At 40.5% G+C, this 12,428-nt stretch overlaps 1 protein-coding gene across 1 annotated transcript in view; it reads left to right on the plus strand.

Annotated features, from left to right (window-relative positions):
- Nucleotides 1-12,428, plus strand: part of LOC138024203 (cubilin-like) — a 76,661-nt gene that overhangs the window by 8,781 nt on the left and 55,452 nt on the right. Inside the window, exons 2-6 of the mRNA XM_068871311.1 lie at nucleotides 846-1,185; nucleotides 4,625-4,669; nucleotides 7,061-7,144; nucleotides 9,008-9,164; nucleotides 10,516-10,688. Coding sequence (XP_068727412.1) covers nucleotides 846-1,185; nucleotides 4,625-4,669; nucleotides 7,061-7,144; nucleotides 9,008-9,164; nucleotides 10,516-10,688 — 799 coding nt within the window. The remainder of the gene's footprint in view (nucleotides 1-845; nucleotides 1,186-4,624; nucleotides 4,670-7,060; nucleotides 7,145-9,007; nucleotides 9,165-10,515; nucleotides 10,689-12,428) is intronic.

Here is a 12,428-nt window from a genome sequence, read left to right on the forward strand (position 1 = left end):
AATTTCTGACAAGATTTTTAGAATTTCTGCTGTAAAGGCGTCTAATATATAGGTTGTAGGGATAAGTGTGATATTTCTTGTTTTAAGATTCTCTATCATGCCAGCACTTATTCTCAACTTAAAATAAAAGAGAGTTTTCATATTGAACAATTGCAGTTGTGTGCTTAGTAACCTGACCTTTAAATAAAAGTGAGGCTGGTGTTGACCTTGTTATGATACAGACCTCCCTCCTTTTCTTATGTTAATGATGTTGTTGTCATGCTAATTAGTAAGAATTTACAAAGGAAAAGCAGTGAGGTTTCTATCAAAACAAGGTCAACTCCAGCCTCACTTTCATTCATAGGCCAGGTAACTAAGCACACAACTGCAAACTGGACTATTCTCTATCATGGAAGGCCTCACAGTACACTTTGTTTTCTCCCCAAATTTTGCATAGACTATTGTTTTCAAATGCTTTTGAGGACACTGCATATTCCCTAGAGAAGTTGAAAACAATAGTTTATGCATTAAAAATAGAGAATAGGTCACTTTCGTGTTCTCACAGTTAGACTGGATCTAGCATGAAATGGAGGCTAATGCGGGGGAAATAATTTGCATTTGAAAAGATTCCCCTGCATTAGCCTCCACTTCATGCTCGATCCAAGCTAAACGTTAGAATACGAAACCGACCTATTCACCTCCAGTCGAGATGATAGCTGTAAGTTTTAGATAGAAAGCCTATCGGAGAATAATAATCAGGCTTAACTTCACACACTGCATACCAAAGTGCTGGTTTTTGTTGTTGTTTTGGAATAAGGATCTCACATTTCATGCGTTTTTTCAGTTTTTTGTTACTTATGTTGCAGGCATTATGTTTGCTGAGCTGTTTTGGCGGGAAACTTCCGAGAGCCTCCGGCCTGCGTTGTTATACCTGTTTGGATTATCCAGGCTCCACCCAACCATGTAGTAACCCATCAATACAGCAATGTGACAGTTGGAAAGATTCTTGTCGTTCCATCGTCGTGACTGCAGAAATATATGGAATGGTGTACACAAGAACTATGAAAAACTGCTCTCATTCCTTTTTCCAGTGTAACTCAGGAACGCTTTGCAACTATGCTAACGAAAGCATTATCTCGAATGACAATGGAACCTTACTGGCATGCTCAGTAAACTGTTGCTATGGTGATCTGTGCAATGGCCAAGGTAAGCAGTTGACATCTAAATCGTCAAGTTCTTTCTAAGGTATCATCATCTTGCATACAATATGCACCATGGCAACGCGTTACAGAGTCCACCGTAGTTTTGCTTTTAAATAGGACTTTTGCATGATGGCGAAATTAACTACCAAGACCAAAACGATGTGAGTGGCTTCTATCCTTCGGCAAATCAAATTTTTTTCTGAATGTCGTTTTACTTGCAGGAGAGTAGACAAATCTGAATAAGGGTCCGTTTACATGAGGGAGGGTGCCCCCAGGTAGTAGGGTTACCCTAGGTGGTAAAGTTTCCTTTCGCTTTTGTATTATGCCTTTCGTTGTGCGAGATAAGATGCCCCAAGGGGGTAGGGTTTCCCTATCTTGAAGGTAGGGAAAACCTACATGGTAGGGCAACATGTCCTCTACCTCTGCAATGACGATTATCGACAATTCCTAATTTTCTATGGATTGACTGTTATCGTCAATTTAGATGACTCTGTCCCAGGACTTTGTGTTAGCAGATGAAAAGAAAAGCGAAGTTGCATACCTGGACAGGATTTGAACCCGGAGCACCCACGTTGAAGGACCTGTTTTTATCCACTTAGCTACTAAAGATCAACTGGCTGGAAACTGTAGCGATGATTTACAGACACTAAATCATTGCTGAATAGTGGTTAAGTCTAGTGCTTGATTTTAAAATGGTTTTGATAACGTTAACCGACAGTTTCTTCTTGTGTTTTTTAGCAGGTGATAATACACGTTTACAGCGGCATTCGGAAAAAAGATTATATTGACATACTAAAAAACATAAAGTTCTGGCAGTTAGCGATGTGGTAGTCTAAAAAAGCGTTTTAATCGAACATTCCCAGGTTCGAGTCCTGTGAGTTCAGGTATTGGGGTTCAGATGTTAAAAATAGATGTTTGTTTTCCATAATCTCTATAAGCTCTAAGCGTCCTAAATTGACGATGATAGTCAATTTAGAGAAAATTAGGAATTGTCCATAATCGTTATTTCAGAGGTAGAGGATGGGTTGGGTAGGGACAAGTTTTGTGTACAAATCGCCCTGTGAATGCAAAAGGTAGGATTGGCTCTAGGGGTCCTCTGGGGGCTAGGACTGTTTCGCGTTTAGACCTAACCGCTGACCGTAAATAGACGCCAAATCTGTGCGATTTAAATGCGTCATCACAGATTAGTACAGGTTTGAACTCCAAACATTCGTCCTCGTGTTATAAAGTGTTAAAAATGTTGACGGGCCTGTGCGATTCCTGTTGTTCGCAAATATTCATGTGCTTTCAGCGTTCAGCAACTTCAAGTCCCACAATTTGAAGATGACGTTTCTCGAGGATAGGATATGTCAAAAGTAATCATATAACTGAAAATATATACATTTAGCCCAGCCTAAAAGCGGAACTCCCTGGTTATTTATTTTCACAACAAGTTTACCTGGCTCAGAGCCTGCGATCCAATCAAAACCCAGTACCTGATCAGCGGTCAAAAACAGCTGACCTCGATGTGCTCTAAATTTGAGCCCGCGATATGGTCACGTGACACTGGTCACATTGGCATGCATGGAGGAGTGGACGGTGGCTCAGTTGGTTGAGCACCGGGCTGTCACGCGGGAGGTCGTGAGTTCAACTCCGGCCGGACCAACACTCAGGATCTTTAAATAACTGAGGAGAAAGTGCTGCCTTTGTAATTACATCTGCAAATGGTTAGACTCTCTAGTCTTCTCGGATAAGGACGATAAGCCGGAGGTCCTGTCTCACAACCCTTCAATGTTCATAATCCTGTGGGACGTAAAAGAACCCGCACACTTGTCGCAAAGAGTAGGGCACGTAGTTCCCGGTGTTGTGGTCTGTCTTCTATTGTATATCATGGTTGGGAGGGTAAAAAAGGGCGCACTAATTTGGAGCCTCGCTCTGTTGTGCGACCCCGACCACAGACTGTTTCTGTTTCACTGTTGTGGTGAAAGCATCGTAAATAAAAACAGTCGTACGGTGACCAATACAAAACCAAATTTTCTCGAACAGATGGGTTACCATATTTTCTTACCCATGGTGCTACAAAGACAGGCATTTTAAATTTGGTAACGAGCAGTGGCAAAAGCACTAATGATACAATAGATGCTTTCTAAATTTAATGTCGAATTTTCGAATCATCGTTGCTCATAGATGATTTTGTGTATGCAAGACTCCTGGTATGTGACGTTCAAAATTTCAGAGATAACTAATTATGCGAGGTTGCACTTTCAATAATCAGTACTTTATTCTTGGCTGACTGATTAGAAAACGATATCCTAGTGCTAATGAAGCAGAAAATGTAAACAAAGATCCTCCTATAGTTGGAATTGTTAACTACGTTCAATATTTGAATTTTCACTGTGTATGTGTTGCTGGCCCCTCAGAACCCCCACCCTTTATAGTCTATTTTATGGCTAATTCTAGACCACACAAAGGGTATAATTATTTTATATAAAAATAATATTCATAAATCCATTTTTCATGCAGTGTCTATTCACAATGATTATGATGTTGTTTAATGTCTCCTAATGTTACAACGCCTTGAAGCCGAAGCCTGAACCCATGATCTTCAAACTCGCTGCTATTTAGAAATGCCGCATTTTAATTTAAGCCTCGCGTAAACAGAAGCAACATTGTTGGTTGTTACATGTTGCGTCCATTTGCACGCCTTCTTGCATGTTGTTGCCTGTGGCTAGGGGTTGCTGCAGGAAGTTATAAACTGGCCAAACGTTTGAATCAAAAACTCCCAGAATTTCTTTTGTTCCGTGATTTCCGAAGTGTCGAACAGCAATGTTGAATCCGTGTGCACAGCTGTTCCAACATTGTTGAGGCCACGCACGCGCATTACATATGGTCTCCATGGAGATAGCAACGCATTAATATGTTAATTTTGTAAGTTTAGAGAGTCTTAGGATGCTTTCCATTATGCCTGACATCGGGTCCGAGACCAGTGGAAGTAACCAAGGAAAAATGGAACGGCATCTTTCATCAGAAGTCCATTTCCCACCGTACCGAAGCGTTCCATTTACGTTTCGACCGAAAGTGAAATGGGACTGGAAACGAGAATTTTTGTAAATGGAACGGCACGTTTCGGTCGGACCGGACCCACCGGTCAAAGAAGACCACCTCCAGAGGTAGTCCCAAATATTCCGCTCGGACCGAACCGAAACGGACCTTTCCATTTGACTTCAGCCCGATATTCCGGAAATTTTGGCTTAATGGAAAGTACCCTTATAGGTCGAGTCCTTCCTATAATACACTGCGCGTTTTTACATTATTGATAGTGGTAGCGCTCGTTTGCACATCACTGCCAACATCTGCAGAACCAACAACTCTCAACAATGCTGGAGTTGTTGCGTCTGTTTGCACAGGGATTTAGGGTCCAGTTGTCATTTAGTGACTTGAATATCTCCTTCTTTTCAAAACAGTATCGACACCACATCGGCCGACGCCCACCCTTCAGAGTTTAGGAGGTAATAATTTTTTAAATGAAACCTTCACTTTGGTAATTTCTAATGTCTATCGCGTATACTATTATAGTGAATATGTCAACAATGGAGATTCTCCAAACCTGTAATTCTCTCCCATGGGTAAAGCTCGATGGCTATTTACATGTTATCCTGCTTAATTTAGTCATGGCCATTACCACGACTTCCGTGTTTCAAATTTTCAAAGCATCATTCCTCAGAGATGATTTTGTATATGACGTTCAAAATTTCAGAGAGAGCTCACTATGCAATGCACTTTCAATAACCGGAAGTCTATTCTTGGCCGACTGATTACTTAAACGATATCCTAGTGCTAATGAAGCAGAAAATGTAAACAAAGATTCTGCTATGGCTGGACTTGTTAACTACGTTCATTATTTGTCTCTTCAATTTTCACTGTGTATGTGCCGCTGGCCTTTCAGAAACCCCTACCCATTTATAGTCTATTTTATGGCCAATTATACACCCCATCTTGGTATTTTCTATTTATGATTATAGTTCACCACTAAATTTTCACCGATTCTTATTGGTTTAAATTGATCACGTGACGCGATAGTGTTCGTCCGCGGAGAGACACTATCAGCCCATAGTGCCCGTCCGAGGAAAATACCCGGATGGATAGTTGTCGTCCGCTGAAAATACCTCTGTAAACAAGCGGCCTTATGGAAAATAAACAATCGAAATTGTATTAAGAGGGTTTTTGTTTGTTTTCTTTTTCAAATTTTATATTGGCTGACACGGCTTTCGTCTAATAAAGTTGAAAATAATTCAACACGATTTTTGAGCTGGCGCGCGGAAGAAAATTTAGTAGTGAACAATAAAGACAATAGAGTGTTTATGTCTCGGAACTATCGGTCTGATAGTTGCCCCTTGGAAAGTTGATGTTCTTAAAACTAGCATATTTGCCCTCGAAGCTTCGCTTCTCGGGCAAATATTTGTTTTAAGATCATCAAATTTCCGCGGGGCAACTATCAGACGATAGTTCCTCGACAGAAACACTCTATTGTTTAAATAAACCGTACATAAAGCCTTTTAACTCCATCATCCTAAAATGAAGTGACACATTTGGCGTACTAAACGATGAATTTTTAAATCCCACTAGCCTAGAATTTTCTTACCTACAAAATCCTGACAATTTTAGACCCCATTTAAGTAACTCTGTCGCGAACTCTGTTGAAAATGCAACTCGACTATAGTCAATAAAGTCATGAAAATGCGACCCCCTCCAGCGGCATATCCCCATTAGCTCTTTAAAAGGAAAGGAAGTACCCCAGCGGACAAAGACCAGCACCAATTGAGCTATCTGCTGGACAGCGATCCGTCTAGTGCCAAATACGCCCCCCCCCCAAAAAAAAGAAAGAAAACCAACCGGGGCCAAGTGTATGAAATCATTCCATTTTCAAATTCAAATTAACAACAGTAGAAAGAAAGATAACTCTGCACTGCAAATAGCACAGCTAATCTTGGCGATGTAGAGATAAGATATATACAAAATATATTAATAATGATGACGATGACTTTGACAGCGATGCTGTGGTTGACCGACGACGCAACGACAATGTAATGACAATGACGATAATTATATAATTTTATAACGATTGTGCCCGTGATAAAGATGATGATAATGATATTGATGATGATTTTGATGATCGTAAATGGTTTGAACCAAGGAGTCATGTCAAAATTAAGTGAAGTATGATCGTCCAGTCGAGTGTAGTCCTGTACTGTTTGAGATGTCATTGACTGACGTTTCGACAGCCTGAGCGGAAGTCATCTTCAGATTCAATTGATTTGTGTAACGTCAGTAGCTACTATGGAAACTCCGTTCGTAGATGTCATTGGTCAACTTATTCGCGATGTTATTGGTGGACTGTCAGTTGAACCTAGAGGTAATAGGCTGTGAAGACTAATTTTCGATCTGTCTATAGTTGTAAGGTCTGTACGTGTATCGTAGAATACGTCGGGTAGTACTGTTTGAACGGCGCGGGAAGTTGTAGGCATCGGTTTACTAGTGTATGTTCTAAGTTAATAAACCAGGTTGATAATGTTGACGATGATGACGACGACGATGATGATGATGATGATGACGATTATGATAATATTGATGATGATTATGACGAAGATCGTATCATGGTGATGATGACAATAATGATGATGACGATGACGATGACGATAATGATAACGACGATGATAATGATGACGATGATGACGATAACGATGACGATGACGATGACGATGACGATGACGATGACGATAACGATAACGATAACGATAACGATGACGATGACGGTGACGATGACGATGACGAGGACGAGGACGAGGACGAAAGTGATGATGCACATTCTTCTTAAGTCACTTATTGTCATTGTTTCAAAGGCTCCTCAATAGTAAACTACTCGATGCCTTCCTGGACAAACTCACCGACATATCCTCCAGTGCCCACGACTCCTCAACTATCAGGTGAGAGACTCTAGAACTTCAAAATATTTACCCCTTGTTTCAGATTATGCCTTCTGTGTCTGTCCTCTACATCGCGTGTGAGCCATTAGAATTGTTTTTCTCGCATTAAACCCCAGTCTATCGCGCATACTATCATAGTGAATATGTCAACGCAAGAGTGAATTAGATGAGAGTGTTGTTATGGCATGGGTGGGTTCCCTAGCACAGTCACAAATGAGTCTATTTTTAGAATACCCGTTCCGTACTGCATCGCAATCGTTGCATTTGATCTTGTAAACAGTGCCCCTTGTGTCCTCTTTCTTTTGTTGATCTTTCGGTCTTCTAAAAAAAGGAGCCGACGGTGCGGACGGGTTTGTTCGCCACTTTGATGTTGTGTTGGTTTAGCACTCTTGTAATTTTCTCAGAGGCGCCTTTAGCGTAGGGAAGTAGGACCAGATCGATTACGCGTGACTGCATGGTCCCCGTGTCTTTCGCGTGGTTTACTGGATTTACAGCCCATAGGGCCTTGGAAGGTGAAGTAGATGTTATTAAGCACGAACCCCAACAGTCGCATTACGTTGTCAGAAGACAAGTTTGCTCTTTCACAGAGTGTATTGAATCCTGATGAAGTCGTTCACTTGTTATTGTCAAAGTGGGTGGGTATGCAGGTAAATAGTGATACGACATCGAAAGACACGAAAATCTCGTCAGGTTCTAGAGTTTGTTCCCGTATTCTCTCGGCGAAAACTCTACTGTTTTTAACAGAATACCTGTTGTTCTGGAGGGGTGAGATGAGCGCCACGAGGTGTTTGGAAAGCTCATATGTTGAAGAGCCAATAGAGCTAGTTATTGACAAAAACTCTCTACTGGCCCAGCATTCCCAAAAAACTGGCCACAGCTTTAATTTTGAAAACGTGTTAATTCTTCACATCCGTCCCCAATGGAACCAGTGGTTGTTTTTGGAAGCGTGGTATTCTAATAAGGAAGAGAACTCAATCAACGAGGACGTTGAGTTTCCACGTGTGTACCTCAATCTCAAGAATTTCTAGAACATTTTTTGGCACACGCGTTATACATATTTGTCACCTACTTGCCTATTTTACCATGGTTAGTTATATTAAAGTCCAGTCTATCGCATATACTATCGTAGTAAATATTTCAGCGCAAGAGTGAATTAGACAAGAGTGTTGTTATGGCATGGGTGGGCTCCCCAGCACAGTCACAAATAAGACTATTTTTAGAATACCCCTTCCCGCGAAAATCAGAAACATGGCAGAAGCAGTCACGCGTGACATAGCTTCTTCTAATTAGTTAAAATTGGTTGCCCTTTGTTTGTTTCGCGCGCAAAGTGTATCTAAAAATAAATCCATTTGCGACTGCAAAGTGACAGATCAATATCCCGCCAAAGCTGAAATTCATCCAATCAGATAGCTACGATAAGCAATGCGAATTTCCATAACAAAAACCTGAAAGCCTGTCGGTTGAAGGTGGGCCTTTAACAGCAAACGCAACAATGCCTCCCTGGACAAACTCACCGACATATCCTCCAGTGCCGCCAGGACAAGTCTTTCACCAGCTAAGAGACTCCAGAACTTCAAAAGGTTTCCCCTGGCTTGTTTCAGATTATTTCTTTAGTGTCTGTCCTCTACATCGGGTGTGAGCCATCACACTTGTTTTGCTCGCATTGAACTCCAATCTATCGCGTATACTGTCATAATGAATATCTCAACGATGGAGGTTCTCCAAACCTTGGAAGGTCGTTAGCCGCAAAAATGCCCTTTTCTCCCAGGGCTAAAGTTTCGATGGCTCTTTACATGTTATCATACTTGATTTAATCATAGCTGTTTCCACAACTTCTGTCTTTCATCTATTCTTTCTGTTAAGCTTGTAGACGAGTTATCAACAATACGCTGGAAAGTCCTGGATATCCCAACATGTACCCAAGAAACACGAACTGTGTGGCTAATGTTTCCATTCCTTTTGGTGCGGCTTTGAACATTACATTTGAGCACTTCGACCTGGAGAATTGTTACGGATGCAGGTAATTGCTTTAATTTGCATGTTTCCGATTACCGATTACGGTTCAAAAGCAATTTCGCTGTTTTGCAGTGGGAAAAAAAAGATCTCGTGCTATGTCAGTTTATTTTCTCAACCAATCGGTCAGAGGCTAAAAAAAAGAGATTTAAAAAACTGCAAACGAAGAATTGTTGATTCCTAGTTAAGATCTGTGCGAATTTATAATAATCTGTGAGAAGTTCAAGATACCTTTTTATTCCGGTCCTTGGGATATTTTTCTTTGTATCAAAGAAGAATGAGGTAATTTTCCGTCCTTTGACGGACAGAATATAAGTATTTAAGAGACACGTAAACAGCAGCGCTGCTCTGAATCGTATTTTAAACTATCTGCTCTATGTTGCATAGACGGGGACATCGACTTGGAATGCACTGGTACAGCCATAGGCCTTACTTGCAGATCATAATTGCTTGCAATTTTCCAAAGTCCCGAGCACCTGGAAATACTACCGTGTGTGAATTCCGGAAGAAAATCACAATTTCTTAGTTTGCATCGAGGATAACCATCTCAGTAAATTTATATGTAGTAGAGTATACTTTTAACTTGGAATCTTTTTAACATACTTTGGTCCATCCATCCATCCATCCGCAGACCCGCTCTTCCATCCTTCTGTGAGTCGTCTCTCTATCCACTTATTTGCCATCCGTATATACCTCTTTAGTATATACTAAAACGGTGGATAGCAGTGAAGGCCTGCACTGATTTTCTACGCAACTCCGAATATCCATTGTTATTCACCTCCGAGCAACTTGCGCGGAATTTGCGTGCGAAAATATTGTAATCGTTGCAGAGTAAATGAGTTAAAATCATCTTTTTGTGGTATATTATCGTACGGTTATGTATATACTAAAACAACTATTCACCCAGTGTGTATGACTAGTGGTAGATATTAATCACCTAACATAAAATGCCTCCTTCGATTATCACATGACAGGCAAAATTACTCATACTGATTGGTTGACAAAGATGATCATTCTTTTTATCATGCGGGAACTCTTGGTAATCCTTTTCGTATGGCTACTTGATCATGATCGGTTAACAGTAGCTGAGCAACAATTTCATGAATGTCACAAACAAGTAATCGCATGTTCCCTAGATGGCAACTTAAAGAATTTATTTTACTTGATGTTTTTTTTTTCAAATCGTCTTCGTTCTTTCCATAGCAATTTACGCACGGAATTAATCCTTTGTGCAAAAGGGTTCATGGGATTATATATTTATTTTACAATGCATTTAATTTTACATCTTATCTTATCTAATCTTGTTAGTTGAACCTATTAAAACCACAAAACTGAAAATAAAAAGTTTCTTGTTTCAGATGTGATTATCTGAGCATCAGAACCGACAATGGTGGCTTCTATCGCACATATTGCGAAATTCGTTCTGGACAAAGTGTCATTGTCACTGGTAGCTATGCCAGACTAACGTTTCGTTCAGACTCGAGTGTCCAAAACACAGGATTCCGGTTACTAATCTTTCCTGTTTACGGCGGTAAGTCATAGTTAATAGACGGGAATGGTTATGACACCCGACAACCTTCTTTGTTGTAGGTTTTTGTTCTCTTTTTTGGCTTTGATCCTTCACAAAACACAATAGTTGTTTAGTCCGTACTGAGCAACTAACCAATAGAAACGTGTGTTTGCGTAATTCGTGCATAGTGTATGAGGGCAAAACAAAAGATTGTGCACGGTCGTGGACTTTCCAACCTAAATATTGGCATCTTTATTTGCTTCTTTAATGTTTGCCGAGCTTCCAAACCAGTCTTCACAAGATTGTCACGATTAAGAAAAAAACGATCAGGTCGATTTGAAATAACCGTCCTAATGCCCCTCTGTCTCATTCGTGACTTCGCCCATACACGTGCTCGACATCCTCTCGTTCGAAGCAAACAGAAATCCTTTAAAACCGAAACCAGTTGGAAAGGCACAGGAGCTGGCGAAAAACGCCTTAATGATAACCATTCATTCCTTGAATATGTAATAAGTTGTGGAGACCGAGACGAATAATGATGATATAATCCAACCGACCTTGAGACAATTCTTTGGTTAGATTGTCAAATCCACGACAACAGGTTTAGAGGGAAGAACTAAACAGGTAGTCCCATGCTTGGCCTGTTTTGAGCATGGCTGGAACACTTCAAGACTACTGAGCTCTCGTCGTGTTTTTACCACGTGAGATCCAATCAGGCTAAATTCAAGTCCGCAAATTGCCAGGATAAAATCCATCGAGAAACATTCATGGATATTTTCGACGCAGAAGTGGTTAAAACCAGACTGAGTCCATCCATAGGGCGAGAAAACATCAGAATAGGCTAGAATTATAAAATAAAGCGAGAGAACGCGAATGGCACCGGTATAGCCATCTTGGCGAGCATACATTACATTTTAAAAAACAATTATTTTCCTCGGGCTTTCTGTATATAAAATGATTATAACTAACTCGGCGCTACGCGCCTCGTTGGTTATATATCTTTTCGTATCCAGCGCGCCCTCGTATAATAATTGTTAAATATGAACAATCTCAACAAATGAGGTAAAGGAATATAGTTATTTTGCTGATCTACGACAGTTCATCATCATTTTATCGTTTTTAAGCAACCAACGATCTCAATTAGCATACGTCTGGCAATTTTACGAAAAGAGAAACTTGCACCAGATTGCCATCATTAGAAGTACTTTGAAAACACATTTTAACCAATCTCTCTCTCCAAACGTTACGGAAGTACGAGTCTCAGAGGTCTACGCTAACTTGACCTTCCATTTTTTTTCCGAGATGTCACATGTTGGATGACGTTGAATCGATAATTTTCGTTCTACGATGTTGACTGATTCGAAACAAATATCGGCTAACGATCGGAAGATTATGCTTCGCTTTTTCGAACTAAAAACGGCACTCTAGAGTGAAATAAACTGTTTACCCGAACTTGAAAACCTTTTTATCGCTATAAACAATAACTATTTAATGTCTCCTAATGTTCAACGCCTTGAAGCCGAAGCCTAAACCAACGATCATCCAACTCACTATTTAAAAATGGCGCATTTTAACCCCCGTGAAAGCGGACGCAACATTGTTGGCCAACATTGTTAGGTGTTACATGTGCGTCCGTTTCCAATCGTTCTTGAATGTTGTTGCGTGTGGTTGGGAGTTGTTGCCCAAACTTATAAACTGGTCAAACTTTTGGGTCAAAAACTCCCACTTCTATTGTTTCGAGATCGCCGAAGCGTAGTGCAA

This window comes from Montipora capricornis, chromosome 11 (assembly GCF_036669925.1).
Source record: "Montipora capricornis isolate CH-2021 chromosome 11, ASM3666992v2, whole genome shotgun sequence".
Lineage (NCBI taxonomy): Eukaryota > Metazoa > Cnidaria > Anthozoa > Scleractinia > Acroporidae > Montipora > Montipora capricornis.